Source organism: Sceloporus occidentalis, unplaced genomic scaffold, assembly GCF_023333645.1.
Source record: "Sceloporus occidentalis isolate IW3139 unplaced genomic scaffold, rSceOcc1.0.p SCAF_27, whole genome shotgun sequence".
NCBI classification, from domain to species: Eukaryota; Metazoa; Chordata; class Lepidosauria; order Squamata; family Phrynosomatidae; genus Sceloporus; species Sceloporus occidentalis.
In genome coordinates, this window is record NW_028317007.1 from 12,341,979 (window position 1) to 12,363,049 (window position 21,071).

The 21,071-nt window shown below is 37.2% G+C and overlaps 1 protein-coding gene across 1 annotated transcript in view; it reads left to right on the forward strand.

Annotated features, from left to right (window-relative positions):
• The first annotated feature begins 6,004 nt into the window (after positions 1-6,004).
• MYO16 (myosin XVI) overlaps positions 6,005-21,071 on the forward strand; it is an 89,437-nt gene continuing 74,370 nt past the window's right edge. Inside the window, exons 1-8 of the mRNA XM_089485880.1 lie at positions 6,005-6,260; positions 8,781-8,851; positions 9,568-9,711; positions 15,785-15,893; positions 16,345-16,469; positions 16,649-16,774; positions 17,818-17,893; positions 18,721-18,874. Coding sequence (XP_089342006.1) covers positions 6,035-6,260; positions 8,781-8,851; positions 9,568-9,711; positions 15,785-15,893; positions 16,345-16,469; positions 16,649-16,774; positions 17,818-17,893; positions 18,721-18,874 — 1,031 coding nt within the window. The 5' untranslated portion in view covers positions 6,005-6,034. The remainder of the gene's footprint in view (positions 6,261-8,780; positions 8,852-9,567; positions 9,712-15,784; positions 15,894-16,344; positions 16,470-16,648; positions 16,775-17,817; positions 17,894-18,720; positions 18,875-21,071) is intronic.

Sequence of the window (21,071 nt, forward strand, 5' to 3'; positions counted from 1 at the left end):
GGAAAATAAATGAGAATGAAGTTTGTTTCCAAATGGAAAAAGCCCACTGAATTGCATCCAAACCACAAGGGCAGAAAATGAAACTTAAATTGTCCTTCAGACCTGGGGGACCAAAGCATATTTTGTCATTTTCACTATATTTTGGTGAAACCATGGTTCCCCTTTTCCATATTTGATGAACTTGCACAAATTATACATTATTATAAATTATAAGTAGGACCTTATGTCGATAAACAGCCAGATATAGCAGCAGAGGGATGGCCCTGCCGCTGCAACAAAGTCAGGATGTACCTGTACATTCCTAATGGGCTTCTTGTCACAAGTTTTATGGATATACAGGTATGTCGTATAGGGGACTCCACAGGTTAATTAAGAACTTAACACTTTCTTTTATTGAACTGTATAAATGCAAATATGAATCTATATATATATATTTATTTATTTATTTATTTTATAATCGAGCGTATAGAATGTATGTTTAAATAACTTTGGCAATCTTTTCTGATTAAATTATATATAAGAAAATAATGTATACTGACACGTAATACTTGTACAAAATCATCATTTCTGAGCTGAAATAATTGGCAACTTTTCTTGAAAGCCCTATTTTGCATAATTACTTTGCCACATTTAAAAAGCAATTACTCTCTTTAAAAGCATATGTACAGTAAAAAAAAGGACAAGTGCCCTTTGGTTTCTGAGCTAAAAGGCTGCACTTAATGTTTGTCAGTAATATACCACAAAGACATCTTTTAATACTGTTAACTATTTTTTTCCTTTTTAAAGAGGCCACAGATCATGGCATTATTCATGCTATCTGCCAAAAAAACTCAATGAAGTTACAACTCAATGCTAGTCGCATTTAGTTGACCATTATATTAAATAAATGTGCCTTCGAAATTAATGTTTGCCTGTCTAGAAGAAGATGTATGGCTTCTACTGCTTCCATAGTCAGCATGACATTTTGGCCTCAATTCAATGACATGTCCAAAACTTAATTGATGTTAATGGTACAGTAAAATGCATGGTTTACAATTCAACTCTTCAACCCCAAATAGTGATCATGGATTTTAGACTGACCACAATACAAGCTACATACAAATATAAAAACAGGTTCTTCTGAGCATTTAGATGGGATGCTTATCTAACCTGTGAACATTTTGCTCATTTTCCCACAGTATCCCAGGAACATATTATATTTAATTTTATGCAAGGCCATGTAGTTGAATTAAAGCTCACGTGCCCTCCTCCTGAGCAAAATTTAGTAGAAACACTAACCCTCTGTCAGGGTCCATCCAGGCTGCGGAGCTGCATATCTCTGTTTTTCCCTGCCTTGCCTCAGTTCCCATGTTTTGTTGTGATCCATTCCTGGATTTCCATATGCTCTGTTCTGTACCTCTGATTCCTGGATTCTAGTTCTACTCTTTGCTTCAGCTCCTGTTTTCTTTATAAGGTGTGTCCCACCCGTTTGTTCTGTTTGTCTCAGTCTGTAGTCTAAAGGTATGTCCTTCTCGTTTCTGTGTTTGGATTCAATGTTTAGTTTATCAGTACTTTTGTATGCAGGGCTTAGCGTTAGGACCCACCGTCATTGGAGTACTTTGGCGTAGTGGTGGGCTAAGCATACTATGGCCATATGATGTGACGGAATCTCCAATTGTTATCTTTTAGTCCTAGGCAAGTTCCTGTATTCATGTTTGTCTGTCTCTTATGTACCTTTGCAAGACATATGTCTTAATCAGTCCTTGATCTTATCTTAGCTTTATGCCTATGAGGTCTTACCTTGGCACTCCATCTGTTAAAGCACACCGCCACACAGCGCAGTGAGACAGAGGCCTCACACTCCCAACACAGGACTTTGAGATTAAGAAATGGGGAGGTAGATAGTGAGAAAGGGGAGAGTCCTGTGGATGCAATCTGGATGCCTGGGGCTGGACTTTGGGGTGTGAAGCCTGAGATCTATGCCTGTTATGTGGGTCAGTTAATACTGTGCATTTTGCACTTGATCACACTTTGTTTATACCACAACAATTTAATTTATTGATCTGTGATGAATCAGTGTTCATTTTCTTAATTATGCATTGTGATGGGCCATCCTTTTGTAGTTTCTTCTGCATTCAAGGTGTAGTTGGTCCTTTCATATATTTAAATTGGCCTTTCATAATGTATAATTATGGAACCTAGAACTACTTGGTTTAAAAATTAGGGAAGCTTGTACAATGCCCCAGCTCATAGAATTAAAAAGTGATATTAATATAATGATGAGATATTGGGAGTTACATTGTACCACTGTCAATATCTGGCTCAGTATATATTGATGGGAGTTATTCTGTACCACCCTCAGTGTCAAAATGTGAATAAGTCACTGGGTTTGGGGAAATGTGTTTTATTATTATTTTTGTAACTCTGCATTTCTATCATCATGAACTCCCTTGTTATTTATCTATTTTCTTCAAAATCCTGTAAAAATATACTGGGGGGTCACAATTTTTGTTCTTGCAAATGGAGCTAGCTAAGGCTTTGCCCCTCTGTCTGTGACTTTTTTTAAGTCTGACCACCGTATGTTACTGACACATACTAATGATATTCCATACTCGGTCAAGCAGCCCTTTCCAGTAATGCTGAATCATCGGTTGCTACTAAAACCCTAGAGTCCAAACATTTCTACTCTGAACCTATGACTATACAGTATATTTTAATATATTCCCATGTATTGAAGCAGACCTAAGAATGCAAATTTTTGGGCTGTAATATACAATGCACAGCCAAACTCTCACTACCCAGATTTTAAGTGTCCCTGTAAATTTATGGAAGATATAGGGGTTCCTCCATTTTTAATGCTAATTACTGGCTTGTGCTAAGTTCACCAGCCTACCTAACCCGATCCATATATTCTGAAAGTATTCGTCACAGACCCAAGCCATATAATCATACCTGGGAACTTCTGAGCTCTGGCTACTCGGAGCCTTCCCTTGCGGGATGCGGCCAGGACTGCACACTGACGTCAGTGGGCGGACACGCTGACGTCGGGGGAGTTCCCGCTGACATTGGGGGCGTTCCTGCTGACGGCAGCAGGGAACCCCCCCCATTTAAAGGAAATATGGGCGGGCGTGTAAAGACCCCACTCCCTTGACCCGAAAGATTCGGGTCTTGACCCGGAGAAGCAGCGCTCATCCAGGTATGCATATAATTATTAACTGACTCTATATTTTTAATGACCATTTTGTACACCGTCATATGCCCTTTACAGTAGTGCAGGAAGTTCTTGTTTTCCACAGATCTTACAGAATGTTAGATTATTAACTTTGCATGGTTAAACATTTTTACTTACAATAAAATGTTTGTCCTGTGTTTTATTTTCATACTACATGTCAGTATTTTAACATAATTTTATTCCCATGACTGTCATGAATCCCTAAGAAGAAGTTCTACATTTGTAGTGTGATTAATGTGTTCCAAAGCTTCAACCGGCAATTTTATGTACTCAAGCAAAATTGGTTTCCAGAATGTTTTGTTGGCTGGGAAGATGTTATAGTTAATGAAACTTTGATAAATACCTATACCAATTTTATACTATACAAATGTGTGGCCTCCAATAAAATATTTATTTTGTTCCTAAAATGAATCAGTAATAAATGCAGTGACTTATGACCTAGATAGAGAACTGGTTAATGTCTTGTAGCTTCCATGGGCATTAGAATTTAGGGAACCATTTCATATAATATCTATCTGTCCTATTCAAAAAGTTTTTGTTCTATGTACAGTATCTTTAATAAATTTCCTCTACCACTATTAAAATTCTATAACATATGTGACTTGGGCCCGCTGCGAGCCATGTGTATTAAAATAATATGAGGAGGGCTTCAACCAGTACTGCTGAGACACAGCTGGAATTTAATGGAGGATACTGGGGCCACACTACTTTTAGTGCCACACTACTATACTTCCTACATCATTACTTTACATACTATTTTAAAGCTAATGTCTTGTCCCGTGGGGCAGGAATAGTGTTTCTTTCACACACACTTTGGGGAATTGACATCATAGGCAATGCCAAGGTGAAGGCCAGAGCCCTATGTTGGCTTTATAATTTTGAGCAAAAATGTTTCCTATTTTGTTCTTAAGAGAGGAAGGAGACAGAAAAAAGACATGAAAGACAAGTGAAAGGAGAGATGAAACAATACAAAATAAGAGATAAAAAGTGAAAGAAGATGAAAGAGAAAGACGAGAAGAGAGAAAGAAAAGGAGTGAAGAAGAGGAGAGGAGATAAGAGAAGAGATGGAAGAGAGGCAGAAAAGAAAAGAGGCTAGAGAAGATATATATATATATATTCAAAATATATACACATACAGGTACATGTGAAAGATTCAGAGAGTCACATAGGAAAGTATATTAAAGAGATAAAAGCAACACAAGGAGGTAAAAGGCAAATTTGGTCAAATAGTTTGCTGCATCATCCCCTTTGTCATTACCTTTAACTGATCCTTCAACTGAAGGGCATAGTGGATGACAACAAAGGTTGCAGTACAGTTCCACCTTTGGTGTGGCCTAGTAGTTACTTTGTTCCTGATCTAACTTATAGGGCATTTACAAGTTTATATTTATTTCAAATACACAAACTGTGAGATATGATATTTAAAAAAGTGTTTAGTTTAAAATGCATTTTTATCTGTGGAAGAATTACCCCTTAGAGATTAATAGAGAGTCATACTGTTACATATATAAGAAATTGTGTCATAGCAAAGTAACTGGTTGAGGTGTGAAAACACAGAGTGATGTACACTAAAACATTTAATTGTCTTTATTATAATTATTACTACAATGCAACTTACACTATGAATAATTTAGGATAATTAATTATATTCTGTATATGCAGGACTGTGAATCGGTTAAGCAAAGGAATATTCTAATAGATGTTGACTTTGCGTTTTCTAGATTTGTGGTTTCATTTATTGCTTGTACCATAAGCAAGTTCCTAATGTTTCTATCAAGGGCAAGGACCATTTTTTGGAGATATGTGGTTGTGAATCTGCAAATAAATCAAATGATAGCATTTATACCCAACAGTGACACTAATAAATTCTAATTTGGTGACAAATCTTTGACTTATTTATGTCATTTTGTAGTCCTCAGGAGCAAATCCATCACTGATAAACAGTAGTTGGCAAATTGTTATCTACATTAAATCTCTCCCCCAGCAGGGGAATTTTTCTTTATCTGCTTTTCTGTGTTATTTCTTAAAAGCTCAGATGTCCCTACTTATACAAATTTCATTACAGCAATAAAAGGTAAATAAGCATAATAAAATAGCATGCATGTAATCACATACATATATCACAATATAATAACAGATCCTTCTATGAAGCTGTAGGACTGTAATGTTGGCATTGCGACAGAATGCTTTTATTACAGCAGGGGGAATCTGCACATTTGGAGGTAAATTATATGGTGATTGGATAGTAGATTTTGTTCATGCAAGGTTAATTTATTGAAAGTATGTGTTATTTGCAGTAGCAAGTCCTCTATATCATAAATACAACTTGCTGCTTTTATCTTCTCACATAGGGCACTACTGTCTCTTTTATATATTGTTTAAGCATCATAATTTTACACCGATAAATTCTCTTTTAAAAGGTACATAGCCAGCAATTAAAAAGTTTCAGTTGCGAATCAGGCATTTACAAACTGTTTTATGTTGGTTGATTCCCAGTATCAAGCAGAATGACCCATCTCAATGCATTCACCTTGAATGTGATCCTGAAAGTAGTATCTTATAACGATATATTATGTTTTAAACTTACACCTTGTAACTAGGATCTTACTTTAATAATGGTGTTCACGTGCTAAGGCACCTGTTTGTTAAAGACTTCATTCTAAAACACAATTATTTTCTTTTTCATGGCGGATACAATAATAATATACAGAAGCAACATTTTTCAAACTTATTTAAAAAATGAAAAATAAAAAACTTTGTTATTCTTCTCCCTCTCTCGTTTAAGGCTGTTTCCAGCTTTGTAATGTTTTTCGATCACATGACATGGAAATTGACCAGTGTTTGCTGGAGTCCCTTCCTTTGGGCCAACGCCAGCGACTGGTGAAGCGTATGCGCTGCGATCAGATCAAGGCATACTACGATCGCGAGAAAGCTTTGCAGAAGCAGGATGCATACAAAAAAAGGAGCAGGCAAAGAAAACACCATAAAGTCAATTTTCAGCTTTCTGACAGGATACAAGATGCAATCATCCACCACGATGACAAAGAAGGTAAGACTCTTTATCTGAATGCAGGGTGCAGCTAGGTAAATCTGAGTGAAAGATGGATATACATTAATTAAGTAAATTACCTCTGAAAGCTGGCTAACTTAGAATTATTTTTGACATTTTGATATTTATTGAAAACCATTATGGCAATTATAATGAAAACAGAAAACAAAGACCCGTTTATTTTTGCTTCTTTATCAGGTGAATGTGTTATATTTATACATTGCAATATGTCGTGTTTACTTTTCAAGGGGAAGTCCCATGGAAACATTCATATTTTTCTCTGGGCTTTAAATACAGTATACAAAAAAGTAGGTTAGTATTGACAAAAGCCAGGCTTATCTTATTATTTCTTCCAAACAGACACATCAAGAATAAAAACCCCAAACAAAACAAAATTGTTGATCTTCTGAGCACTAACCATGGATAAATCCTAATCCTTACTGCAGTTGGATGGCTTGCCTGTCGATATTGGCAAAGTATTCAGGCACAGCTCGGAACAGAGACAATTTATACAGCTCTTCCCTGTATGTTTCTGACAAAGGGGTCCCTGAACTAAGTCTTGCACCTTTGAACTTTGTCCACTCGGACAGCCTGCAGCAGACCTGTGTGTGATTTCTTCTGCCTCGTACAAGAGCATATATAACTGTTTTCCCCATTAATTAGTAGGTGCTGGAGAGCAGTGACATATCCTGACCTGGGCCAGCTTGGCTGGCATGTCCAGGAGGGGAGTCAATTATCTGCTGTAAAATCAGGGGGCAGATTTCCCTAGTGTATTGCTGCCCAATGGGCCTGTTTCAGAGGAGATCTCTGATCTCTCCATCTGGCACATTTAAACTATAGAGGCTGTGCCGAGTGGGTGAGTAAAATTAGAGCATGTTGGAACTCCTGGACTCACTGCTGCTGGTAAGCAAAATTAGTGTTTGTTGGAAAGATAACTTGAAAGCATTTTCCTGGTATTAGAATGTATTATTAATTAGGGTAGCCTGCAGGATGTCTGATAACATTTCACAGATGTTGTTTGGCCCCCATCCAATCCTTATGTTTGCCTTTATTTCTTTCCTTTGCATACATTTCATTGCCATCCTTAAAATTGTCAGAGGGCAAAGAACTAGCTTGGGATGGATAGAATATCCCAAGATTGGAAGAAGGGTGCAGGAAGGCATTATCCACCACATGGAAGTAGCATAGTAAATCATATCATGCATAAATTATCAGTATATTAACGAATGTTAAGTTACTGTCATAATATTAACAAGTTATTAAACAACAGGGATGATATTTCAGGCACTTTTAAGATGTATTGGCATTAGGGCTTTAAAAATATACTGTAGTGATTGAAAGATACCCCATACCCTTTGGTTTCAGAATATACCTTGTGGCACATTCTGACTTTGCAGAGCAATCATAGCTGGAAGGTGTAGATGTACATCTCTGTGTTTGTGTAGCATTTTATATGGTAATAGAATTTGTCTACTCCTGGTTTTCACATTACAGATACAAAAAATAAAATCAGATTTATTAATTTCTAAGACGTATGTATAAACTGATTACAATTCTTATAAATACCGAGTACTGTAGTAGTGTATATAGGTATATTTGGAGAGAAGAATTGTGTGGATCATTATACTTGTGGAGAAAGATTATTGCTTACATGTCAGCGTAAATCTTATGAATGATCATTCAGGTGATGCTATTTAGTGTGATCATATACACACTGTATTGCAGATTATATTTGTCAATTGTAGCCTTGAATTTCCCTTGGAAGCTATATTTTTGATTTGTCGTTCATACATTTGTTTCCAGGACATTTAGTGAGGTGGCACAGATGAAATGTGGCGAAACATAGAGTATAAACTGGAAACAGCCACGAAGATCTAAGTTGTGTTCTTGCAGAAGAAAACACAATGTTGGCATAGATGTGGCAAATGTTTAGCATATTTGGCCAGGATGCTTAAAATAAACTATTATTTAGTGACTGAATGTGTTAATGCCAATTTTCTTCATGGGGTGGGAGTTTAGGCAGAGCTGATGTAGCTAAATTGTAACAATGCAAAAGCATTAGCAATTATAGCATGTTCAGCATCTATTGTGAAACATTTTTTGAAATGTTACATACATATCAAGGTTAAACATAGCCATGCAAGGTTAGAATCTTTGTTAATTGTTCAGTGGAGGATAATTTATAGCCAGGATGAGTAGCTTGTGATTTGCTTGGGGTTACTGATAGGGCTTTGCCAGTTGTTTCAATTATTGTGCACACAATAAAAATTAAAAAACTGGTACTAAGCATTATATGTCTCCATATATTAACTGTGTATGCCGAAACCTGAAATTTTGGATACTTTTTGGAAATAAAAATATTATTAGTCGTCGATTATTGTTATGATCACTTAATGGTAAAAAGCACAGGTCTTGATTGTACGTATTCTGACTTTGTTAAGTGAAGCATGAAGTTTAAAGTGCAGAGTGTATCATAATAATACGCACCAACGAAGTAACCCTTTTTTTGTTGATTTGTAGTATTACAGTTACTTAAAGATGGAGTTGATCCTCATACACTTGTGAATTCTGGGGGCTGTCTGCTACATCTGGTAGGTACTCTCCAGAGCAAATACTGCTTTAATGCAATTGAATGAATTTGTGCCCTTTTCTTTAAACAATGAACTAGTGTTATACTTTCCTGGTCATTGTCTTAAAGACATGGCCTTAAAGCTGCCTGATCTAAATACAGTCATAAGGGATATATAGGGTTATATAGGAGTTTGGACTGTCATTTTTTAGAACGGTATCTCACGCTTAAGATAACATCATAATACTGATTTGAACAGAATGACAAAATGGTTTGGATTTTGTTTTTAGCTGAGCAGACATTGCCTAATCCAAAATGTTGTTCAGGATATAGAGATTAACATTTAGCAGACTTAATTACAAAAGTGTTTTCTAATGATCAATTAGTCTTTTAAACTCAAAGTTGTATTATCGAATACAATGTGCCATTGAAATGCAGGAGTGATGGTTGCTCATAAAAGACCTCAGGCCAGATCACCCTATTGAGCCTAAATCCTAGTGCCCCTCTCTCCTCCAATGATGTTTCTCCACTCTAAGAGTGAATGTCCACAGCTCTAAAAGTCACTATTTAGATAATGCAGATAGGTAAAGCAAAAGTCTTCTTGCCTTGAGGATCATCTAACCAAGAATCAGTCCTAGAAAAATCTATGTTAGTTTAGTGGACTGCAGTGAGAAAATAACTTTTAAATCAGTTACACAGATATTCTTTATCCCTGACCATTCCCTGCATCTTTTTCAGTGTGCACGATACGACAATGTTTTTGCTGCGGAAATATTAATTGACAGAGGAGTAAATGTAAACCACCAAGATGAAGAACATTGGACACCAATGCATGTAGCTTGTGCTTGTGACAATCCAGATATTGTCCTTCTCCTTCTTCTCGTAAGTATCAAATTATTTGTTCCAAAATCAAATTGAAAATATTTCTCAATGTTATAATGAAGACGTGGATACATCTGTTTTCATAAATAGACTATGGCTGATAGATGCAGATACATGAAGTATGTACATATACAGTATTTTGATGTGTAGGAGGTGCCAGGAACATATGTTTCTAACTATGAGACCGAACTCTTAGATGGTGTTTCTGGAATGCTACTATGTTAAACAAATGATCCACTAAGAGTAAAAGTATTCAAATAGTATGAATGTATCAAAGGTGCTCTTATTAGACTGAGTATGTTACTGTAAGATATCAGGGTGTGCATGTGTTAGTGTATGGTGTGTATGTAAGAGTACATAGTGTTAGCAGGTGTATGTGTGCATTGTAAAGGATAGATGGAAGAGGACCCCTTGGGGCAGAATGGGATGATGGCTGCAAGTAGCTGGCAAAGCCAAAATGCTGGAGATAGAGAGCGTAGTCAAACATAGCCAGGTCAGAACCGGTAGTACACGACTACCAAGCCAAATCAGCAGACAGGAGATGGGATCAAGGCAAGCGAGGTCAAAACCAAATTACCAAAATAACACAGGGATGCTATAGCAATGTTGCACCAACCAAGGGTGAAGTACAAACGCAGGTCCTTGGTTAATATAGTCCATAAAGGCTGAAATTAAGGGGTCATTCTAGAGCACATGACGTCATACGCATGCACCCGGTTTGTCCTGTGGGTGCACAAGCAGATGTACAGTGTGCATTACAGGGGGTGGAGAAGAAATACTGCACCCATGTGCCACCAACCCTAGGCTCCCCCTGCCATATATATAGTAAAAGTAAAAGTACCCTAACTGATATTGTTAAAATGAAAAAGCACGCATGGTTAGTATGGTTAACTTTCTCCTCCATCATTCCAAGAATCTAGAACCCACAGTAGCCAAATTTGATTGTCTTGTCAACATCATCTGTCATCAATTGGTTCTGTGTGCTTTGTACAATAAGTGATTCTATTTAAAATTCATAAAAGCTGTGAGTCCTGAAATATGTAATAATAGTTGATTAGTACATTAAAATGCAGGAAATAAATTCCAAAAATAGTAGAAGTGAGGGTTTTTTCAGGTACACAATATCATCAAAGTTGTTTTTTTGGTCTTACATTTGATTTGCTAGTGGGGCAGGTCAGTTTGGGATTTATTCATTATGAAGTTCAGGTAGCAGTTCAGGTAGCAGAGAAAATAGGATGAATATTTTTTAAGAAAGCACACACAAAAACCTTTCTTGTACCAATAAATCTTTCTGTTTAGAAAATTGTTCCTTTTCTTGCATGGTTGTTCTTTCTTCCTATTGTTCCTACGTTTAATTATGTTAATCAATTTCCCAATTATAATTTGTTTGCCGACTGATTCACAGACTAAATTGCTAGAGGTCTGCAAGCTTCTTGTTTGACATACAATGTTAGTAAAAATATTGTACATCAGTGCAGGATAGAAAAATACAAATCCTGAAGAATTGTGTCACAATTAAAATGTATTTGAAAACAAATATTGAATCAAAATTGGATTCTGGTGTAGAGTTTGTTTAACGGATGTCTTTGAGTTTGTGTGCTAGCAAACGTGTGTGAGTACGAATGTGTATGTGTAAGTGGTATGAGATGAAGTGTGTGTTAGTATATTAGTGCAAGTATGTGTAAGCACGTGTGTGTGTGTGTTAGTCCCAGTCTGTACATATATGTGCCAATGTGTATGTTGGGGGGGGGCAAGAGGCCGATGGGGCCACTTGGCTCTACTTACTCCGGGCCAGAAGGTGTCAGCCCTCCCCTGCCCCCAAATGCATTTCAAATACTTTCAAATATTGGCTTTAAAACAACACACTGTAGATGTCAAGTTGCATTTTTTTAGGAAAATGGTCTATGTATTACTTATTTAGGATGAAAGGATTAAAACATGAAGTGATTATTTAATTCTGCAGTAGCGGCGTACCAGACTGCGACATGACTTGAGAGATATCTTTATCATTGTCAAGCCTCTGTGGAATGTGTTTATGTGTTTGGAATTGGTTCTCTCCTCTCTTAACCCAAAGCATTTTTCCCAGTGAGTGCACATCTGATATCAGTAATTGCATAGCCCCAAGGCCACACTTCTTCATACAGTGTAGCTAATGGGTAGCATTGGATGCCGAATGTTAATGTGGGCTGCTGGCAATGTTTGCTGTAAACTTTTGTAAAAGTTGAAATAAAAACAAAAGGCAAGTCATCCTGAAAGTCATTGACTTGTGAAGTTTTTACCAGCTCTAAATTGTATAAAATTATATAATAAAAGCTGCCACTCTTTCATGGGCATAATTTACAGAATTTAAAATAAACAGTAATGTAATGCCAATCTGATCTGTTCATTTGTAAGGTCAAGAATGCGAAATCTAACCTGTAAAAAAACAATTAATATTTCTCTCTTTGTAAATTTTAATAAATTTTTCATTTATTGAAATTAGTAGAAACTGAAAAAATTCAATGACGTATTAAGACGTTGATAAGAACATTGTTACAGGGCCCTTCAATACAGAATTGATATGCTTTTCAGTTTTATGATTATTTACTTAAACATTCAAGGTGGGAAATTGAACCTTTTCATATAAAATTAACATTGACACTTTACTTATTGTAACTCCCATCATCCATTGGCTAGGGGAACACCATAGGTTAGCAATCAGCAGATCTGATCCCTGCCTATATTACAGGCATTTATCACTGGGACCATGAAATCAGCTGCTAGCTTAGTTAGTTAGTTAGCTAGTTAGCCAACAAGAGCCATTGTCTGATTGTTTCTAGCATGCAGAAATCGAACATTGTAATGTAACTGTATTTGTATAAAAATTCTCCTTATATTAATAGTGATGATGATGACAACCGTATTTCATTTGTTTTAAATTAAACCAAATAGGAACATCATCTTTCAGGAGGACATTGTTACATACTATCACATGGTTGTTCTAAACTTCTATCAAACTAAAATCTTTCAACTCAATAATCTTTAGTAAATTTACAAATTGGCAGTGCAAATTAAGTCTGGTAACCATGGATTGAGACATTTATTGAGAAATAACCATTTTGATCCAAAACAGCATACGTGGTACATCTAGCATTATTGCAAGTACGTAAAAGACCAATAATTCTTAATAATGCTTTGCCATCGGCAGCAAATTACTTTTTAATCCATTGTAAATACCATATATCTTTGGCTAACCAAGAATGTATGTCATTTAATTCACATCTAAAGTGCATATTCTGTAGACATAAAATAAAGAAGCTATACAGTCCATCATCTTACATTTTCATAACATGCCACATTTTATAACAAGTTTGATTTGGCCTCTTTTGTTAAACAATGCATTGTGCTCACGAATCAGAAAATATAGAAATTTGCATGATTTCAGTGTAGTTAAGCTACTCAAAGAATATATTTTCTGCGCAGAAAGAACTATAATCATAATCGCAGCCACTTTTGTCCATAGAAAGCACTCTGATGCTAAAGCCATTTTAAAAGCTGTTTTTCCACTAAAAATATTATGTTTTGTAGCATGTTAATCAATAAACCTTGGTAGGTTTTACTTGATTAAAGTCTTAAATTCAGCAAAGCATGTAAGATGGCACCTTTAAAGGAGCACTCCAGTTCTACTTCCATGTTCGAGTCCAGTGCATTTCATTTGTATGCAAATCAGAGCAGGTACCCTTCTTAATTACTTTACTCAGGTGCCTAATGAAAGGAAGCATACCTCAGTATGCTTCGTGCACATGCTCAGTAGAACTCATTATCTTAGTGTAAGGAAGCTGAGCAAATGGGAATAGCAGCAGCCACTCACATTCATGCTATCTGAATTCTAGCATCTTCACACTCAATCACACATGCAGAGTAATGAATCCCCAAGCTGCTTGCTTTTTTCTATTTGCATCTGCCCAGTTTGCCCACAGTGAAGTGATTGTTTTGCTTGTGCTAGGGTGACGTCTTAATCTGTGAATGCAAGCTTGCTGCTTACCAGTTTGTGCAATATGCAGTGCAGGTCTGGGCACCTTTAAAAAGACATTAAAAAGGGCAGAGGCAGGTTGTACAAGTAATAAAGAGAATATAAGAAAGGCTATAGAAGGTGCATTTTATTTACAGTAGAAAAAAGGGGTCATAGCGATAACATTATACAAATACAAACAGAGCCAATACAAACCACCATCTGTTGTCGTGTGCCACATCTGGCGACCTGTTCATTACCATGTCTGTACCAGAGCAGCCATCTGAAATCTTAAGCCCCAGTACTTGCTTAATGCTAATGCCCTCCCACCAGCCTGCTCTACTTCCATCCCACTGTCCCACCTATTGATCCACCCATCACTCTACCTTAAGCACACCTAATGAAACCAGGGGCAAGCCTAGGGTTAGTGGCTTCTGGGTGCAGTATTTGTTTCAAGGACCATCTATAACTTACACGCATACAAGCAAACTCCCTTTAAACACCCATTCCCTCTACCACCATACACTTACATTCTTTCTCCTGCTCCTCCTCTCCCTCCCCCAGGCTCCACTAACCCTATGCTCACCCCTGACACTCCAACACCGTACACTGACACACAAGCTCATAACAACAATGACACCCAGACACACATGCTAACATCAAATACTAACACACTCTCTAACACTGCTAACTCTATTCATTTACACAATCGAATACCATAACAGACACACACATGCTCACAAACATTAGCACTGTAGAGTAACACTTGCTAACACCATGCACACACTCTAACACTACATGTGTTATTTGTGTATTTATATATATATATATATATATATATATATATGTAGTGTTAGTCAGTGTGTATATTATGTTTAAAATATACACTTAATATACATACTGACTCTAACACATACTTACACACAGACATACTAACATACACACACACTAACATACCTACACCGACAGTAACATACTTACACACACTATTGTACTTCACACATATACTTACATAGGCCTGCAGCACCAGCCTATCGGTATGTCTGGAGGGGAGTGTTGGTGGAGCCTCTGAAGGCCTCCTTTGCTCCCTGCAGCCAAACAAGGGGACTTGGCCTCCTGATGGCGCACCCCCAATGGCGGCCCTAATCTATTAAGACTTTAGAAATGATATTTTCACCCAAAGTAGTGGAAATGGTTCTTTACAGTAAGAGGCACAATTACACATTGTTTCAATATACTGTTTTGCCTTCTTCTAGATCAGCAGCAAGGTTGAACTTAATGGACTTGCATCTATGTCACTATGTATTATGAGTCTCAGAATCATAGCTTGCTCAGCTGAAGTTCAAGGTCGATTAGCAAGTCTGAAAAAAGAGCACTGTAGTCTTCAAGGAATGGATCAGTATAGCTGCATTACGTTACGTAGCCGAACCAATCTACATGATGGCAAATAAAATAGTTCTGATGATTTTTAAAATATTTTATTTGATAATTATGGGCATTATGGTTACTATATGTTCATTTTTCATACAGGACAGATGGTTTGCTATAAAATGGAGATATTCTTTAAAGAATACAGGTGTTCTTTCTGAGGAGCTTTTTTGTGCTGTGGTACTTGCTGGTTCCTTTTCATCAGATGTAAGGCAGGTGGAAATAGAAATAATTTGACTATCCTTTTGATGTGTGTTTTTAAAATTAGCTAATAATAAGATCACATTGTCCATAACATACTAATATCACAATAATCATTTAAGTACCAATCACGGGGAGAAAAAAAAAAAGACTTGGGAAACTTTGAAGAATATTTAAAGTGAAAGGAAAGAAATCTCCCGGGGACCATAAATTTACTTAAGGTGATGCAATGTCTTCATCCCCCTGCCTTTACATTGTGGGTTACCTATCAGGACTATAACTTCTACAAGCTGAGAAGGCCAGCTGCCCCAGGAGCTGCACGACCAGGTGGCAGTTCCCTTGTGTCACCTTCTGCTATAAGAAATGGGTATGATGTCAGAACAGATTTTAAAGTAAAATCAAAAGTAACTATTAAAATACTTTCTATACAATATTATTTTTTTCTGCTTTTAGTCAGGGGCCAATGTTCTGCTGCAGGATGTGAATGGAAACATAGCCCTTGACTATGCCACAGAAGGGACAGAATCCAGCTGTATACTTTTAACCTATCTAGAAGAAAATGGTATGTAACGACAATGTATATTTTTACCTTTTTGCATTGGTTAACTTGACATAAACAAGGATTTGTTAGCATAACATATCCAAGAATCTCCAGTGCACATGTCCTCATTAATGGCTTGTTAGAAATTATGTTTGCATCTACACATTGCTGACATATACATAGAGTCTACACAAGATCATCATGAACCAATATAATAAATGGCTTCCAAGCCATTACAATTTTAAGGAAAAGGTCATATGCGGAGCTTCATTAATTTAATAATTTAGAACCTACTAATGCCTACCTTTAGACTTGTACCATTTAGGTTGGTAATTGTATTAACTCAGAGTTCGCATTATTCCAGTAGTTTACTTATATTTCACTTTCAAAATTTAAAGCTTAATACTTTTTGAAACACATTTTAAGTTATTCCTTAAACCCTCAGTTTTTTCTTTACAATTTTTTTTCCTAGGGATCGACCTGCCCTCTTTACAGCAGATGAGGACGCAGAGAGCAAAGGTCATGTTATCTGATGTTAAACAGCTGATAGCTTCCAATGGAAGCGTTAATGAAAGAAATGATGAAGGAGTCACTCTTGTGAGTTTTTAAATTCAATAATATTACATTTATTTTTTGATCTTTCTTACCCATTGAATTATTTTACCACCTGTTTCTTTGCACAGTTCCAACAGCTGTTTTTATATTACTTTTGGCAGTTGTTGGGTGTTACATGACAGTGACAAGTTTCTAACATTATTGTTGTGTTGGATATACAGCTACACATAGCATGTGCGTGTGGCTACAAAGATGTGGTCTATGAACTCTTAGAACACGGTGCTGACCCAGATTCTATTGACAATCTCTACTGGACCCCGCTTCATTTAGCTGCAAAATATGGACAGGTAAACTACTGACTTTTTTCCTTAATTTATTATTTACGTATTTTACTTGCTTTGAGCCCATAATATTGAAATACTGAAATTATTACACATATTGCGAGAAAAAAAATTGTTCTTAATTTTTAGATACGAGTAAAGTAGATGAATTAAGCCTACCAAAGACTAGCAAAGTGAAACAGATACTAGTTATCAAACAGCTTTTGTAGTAAAAGGTCTGTGACAGACGGTTCAAACAAATGTATCCTGCCACTTTGCAAATGCTTCTGTAAATTAATTATTTTTCTTCTGTGGAAAATTACAGCAGAGTGTGAGTGTAAAAAGTAAATGTAGGCATCCATTTGTGCAGACCCATTAGGGAATTGTGATAATAGGTAATAATATATTGCTAATGTACCAAATAGCAAAGGTTCAAACTTTTCTATATTTTCCAAAATGTTCATTGCCTTTTTCATGACATTCTTTTTGTATTGTATTTTATCTTGTAATGACAGTTTGTATATTGTCTCATTTTGATTAGATCGAAATATATAATTTAGCAGAAAGACCTGATTGTCTAGTGTTTTTTTTTTATATTTTGAAGATTAAAGGTACAGTATAATGTTCATTACAGCCCAAGCAACCAAGAAGGCTACAGATGAAGTATTACTAAGCATTCTATAACAACAAAAAGTACTTACCTTCTTAAAACCCTACAGCTTCAGCGCTGTAGAGTACCATCCACGCTGACGTCTGTGTTTGTACCAGTTTTGGCTGGTTGATGACAATCACTGGCAGGGAAATGTCCCCATTAAAAATCAATGTTTCATCACCTTGAAACTTTTGAGTGAGCCTGAGCTGGCTGATGTCAAGTATACTGCGCAAGCACACTGGTAAACAGTACATGTGTTTGGCTAAACACATCTTCTGCAAGAAGCTGGGAAGCAGGCAACTGCATAGGGGGACTTCAGATGAATTTATCTATTCATTATTATACATCTGGGAATAGTATGAATTGTGTGATAAGTTTATGTATATTCACATATGTTTACCTTTTCTATTTCTAACAGACAAACCTTGTGAAAATGCTCTTGCTTCATCAAGCAAACCCCAACATTCTAAACTGCAATGAGGATAAACCCTCAGGTTGGTAGGATTACATTAATTCCAGTGTCTACACAGCAACACATTTCTGTTTTCTTTTTTCTTTTTAACTCCCCACAATGTCCACATTGTCATTACTTATTGCATTCATGCACATGAGGGAATTGACAGCTTTACTAGCTTTGACAGCTACTATAACACTACGCTAAGCAATTCATGAAACTATTAGCTTATTGAGAAGGGCTCCAGGTTTTGTTCTTGATATTATGTTAGTAAAAGATTAACAAAGACGGCATAGTGATAAATACCCCATCCCCCTGACTGCCCTGATTTTAAGATTTTGCAGAGCCACCAGAATTTGTTTTGTTTCGTTTATATGTATTCACTTTTAGTTCTACCATAGCCACCATGCTCTCTAAGAGACAAGGATTTTGTCTACTAGTTTTACTAATGGTTAAACTATGAATGGATACTTTTTCCGGTCACTCATATGTGTGTCTTGGACAGGGCTACATATGGAGGATGTTGTAGGCTGCCTGCCTATGCACAAATAATAATTCTCGAATTCCATTCCACCAAGAGAAACCTTGCCACTTTTTAATAACAAGTTAGGTTTATGGTTTATGTGCCAGTAGAGTGGGAATTTAATATTTATTTCAGTTAAGTTATTATAAAAGGTAATGTTGAGTATCTCAAGATTTAGGAGATAGCTTTTCCAACTTCTGTTGTTCCCATACAATTCCAAGATTAACCTTCTTAAGAGTTATAAATGGCTTAGTAAATGAAAGGATACATGGAAATTACTCTAATACATAAACAAAAAGATCTCTTTCTATTTAGAATATTTATCTATTCACCTTTTATTATAGATATTGCTGCAACAGAAACGATTCAAGACATTTTACTAAAAGCTGAAGCTCTGTCAGAGGAAAGAAAGAAAAGTCTTACATCTTTATCTACTGTGCTCCAAGTGGAACCATATGAAGAGATCTTGCAAGATATTCCACTAGTTGCTAATAAGCTGTAAGTGATTATGTATTACTAAGCAGAATATAATGTATTTATAGTGCATTATATTACATTTATTTATATAGAACCAGCAGATTCCCTAGCACTGTTACAACAGCGTCAGTAGAATATTTTAAAATCACAAACAATAACAAACTGGTACAGAAGGAAAAGAGGGCTGCTCTGCTTCACTGCTGAGCGCCGAAATATGACGTCATATTTCGACGCTCAGCATGACATGCCGGCACCGCAACGGAGTTAGAGGCCTCGTGAAGGAGATTGAGGGGCGCCGAGCAGTTGCTAGGCGCCCCTCTCTCTCCTCCATGTAAAAAAAAAAAAAGTGACGAGGCTGCCGGGGATCCGGGACATGTGGTCACTCTAGCCTGTGGCACCCCCTGACGAGCGGCACCCCGGGCGGACCAACCCCCCCCCTGCCCCCCGCTAGGTACGCTACTGCTCTAACCGACTTAAAATCAGTCAAGTCTTTTAATGCAAACCTCCGATCCTGCTCCCTTAAAATGCATGCCGGCAACTGATGCTGTGCATCGAGATTTGACATCATATCCCGGTGCACAACACTGAAGCCGCGTCCACCGCACTGGAAGGACACAAAATAAGAAGAGCCAAAAGGAAGAACGAAGAGGAGTAGGTGGATGAGAAAAAGTGACAGTGATGGAAGAAAGGTAGGGAGACATTCAGAGAAAAAGTGAGAGAGGGAGGGAGAGAGAAAGCATTAGTAATTGTGTGAGAGTGATGGGAGTTATACTGTACTATTGTCAATGTCTTGTTCAGTCTATAGTGGTGGAAGTTATGCTGTACTACCATCAGTGCCTGGTGAATATGTAGTGATCATAACTCCCATCACTTTATACTGACCCAGACATTACATTATATGAATGTATACAGCACCAGCGGATTCCGTAGCGCTGTTACATTTAGCCAGTAAAATAAAAAATCACATAACAAGCCAACACAAAAGGAGATGAGGGCCATGCTCTTGCGAGCTTACAATCTAGTTGAAAGTGGTACAGCATAATGATAGCAGTTAGGAAGAAAGGTTGTATGCTTCCTGAAGCAAGTTAATTAATTAATATGGGAATATCCTTTGTGATACATAAAGGATCACATTGGTCTAAACAGTCTCACTTGCAAACAATAGATTGTACATTAGATGTAAGCTATGAGTGCAGTATGTATATGACATAAAATATTATATATACGGTATATATATATATATATATAAAACATCCAAAAATAGTTACCGGGACTCCAAGGACTTCTTTAAATAATCACTCAAGAAACTGCAGTTTTCTAATCAACGTTTCAGTCTATTTATTAGACTTTCATCATGTCCTGATGAAAGTCTAATAAATAGACTGAAACGTTGATTAGAAAACTGCAGTTTCTTGAGTGATTATTTAAAGAAGTCCTTGGAGTGCTGGTAACTATTTTTGGATGTTTTATGATTTGCTGTTGCAGCTACTTGGCACCAGGCTAAAAAGGTGGTGATTGGTGTGCAATTGTTAATTTTGGACATTATATATATATATATATATATATATATATATATATATATATACCCAGACACCGGAGAATCCTCTCGGGATAATCTGGGCTGCCTCGCGCAAAATGGAAGAATTGGGGGCAACCCAGGAACGATGGAGATACCACCTGCCAACCACCTTGAACGCGCCCTCTTTAATGAGAGTATTAGTGGTAAGGGAGAACGTGCTAGCGTATATTTCCGTCCAGTCCGACTGAGCTAGAGGCACCCCAAGGTCTCGCTCCCACAAACGGCAGTGGGGAGGAGCGTCAGGGAAGGCATGTGTGATAAGGTGAGTGTAAAGCTGCGAGATCGCGCCCGGACGTCTCTCCCTAGCCCAGCACAGTCGTTCGAACTGAGTCATAGGAGGTAAGGAGCAGGGAAACTTGAGCCCCGTCAAAAAAGATCGAAGTTGAAGGAAGCGATACGCTTCCGTAGGGGGCATCTGTAAGGAGGTAGTGAGTGTATGTGAAGTGTGTAAGTAGCCCCGATGATAAAGGTGACCAACCTTTGTAAAACCATGGGACCTCCACCAGTGGAAGGACGCTAGCGCCAACCCCGCGGGAAAGGCGGAATTACGGAACAGAGGAGTAAGGACAGACGGCGTGTGGTGCAATTTGAGTCGCGTTTTAAGTCGGTCCCATAGAGAGAGGGAAAAGGACAGTGTAG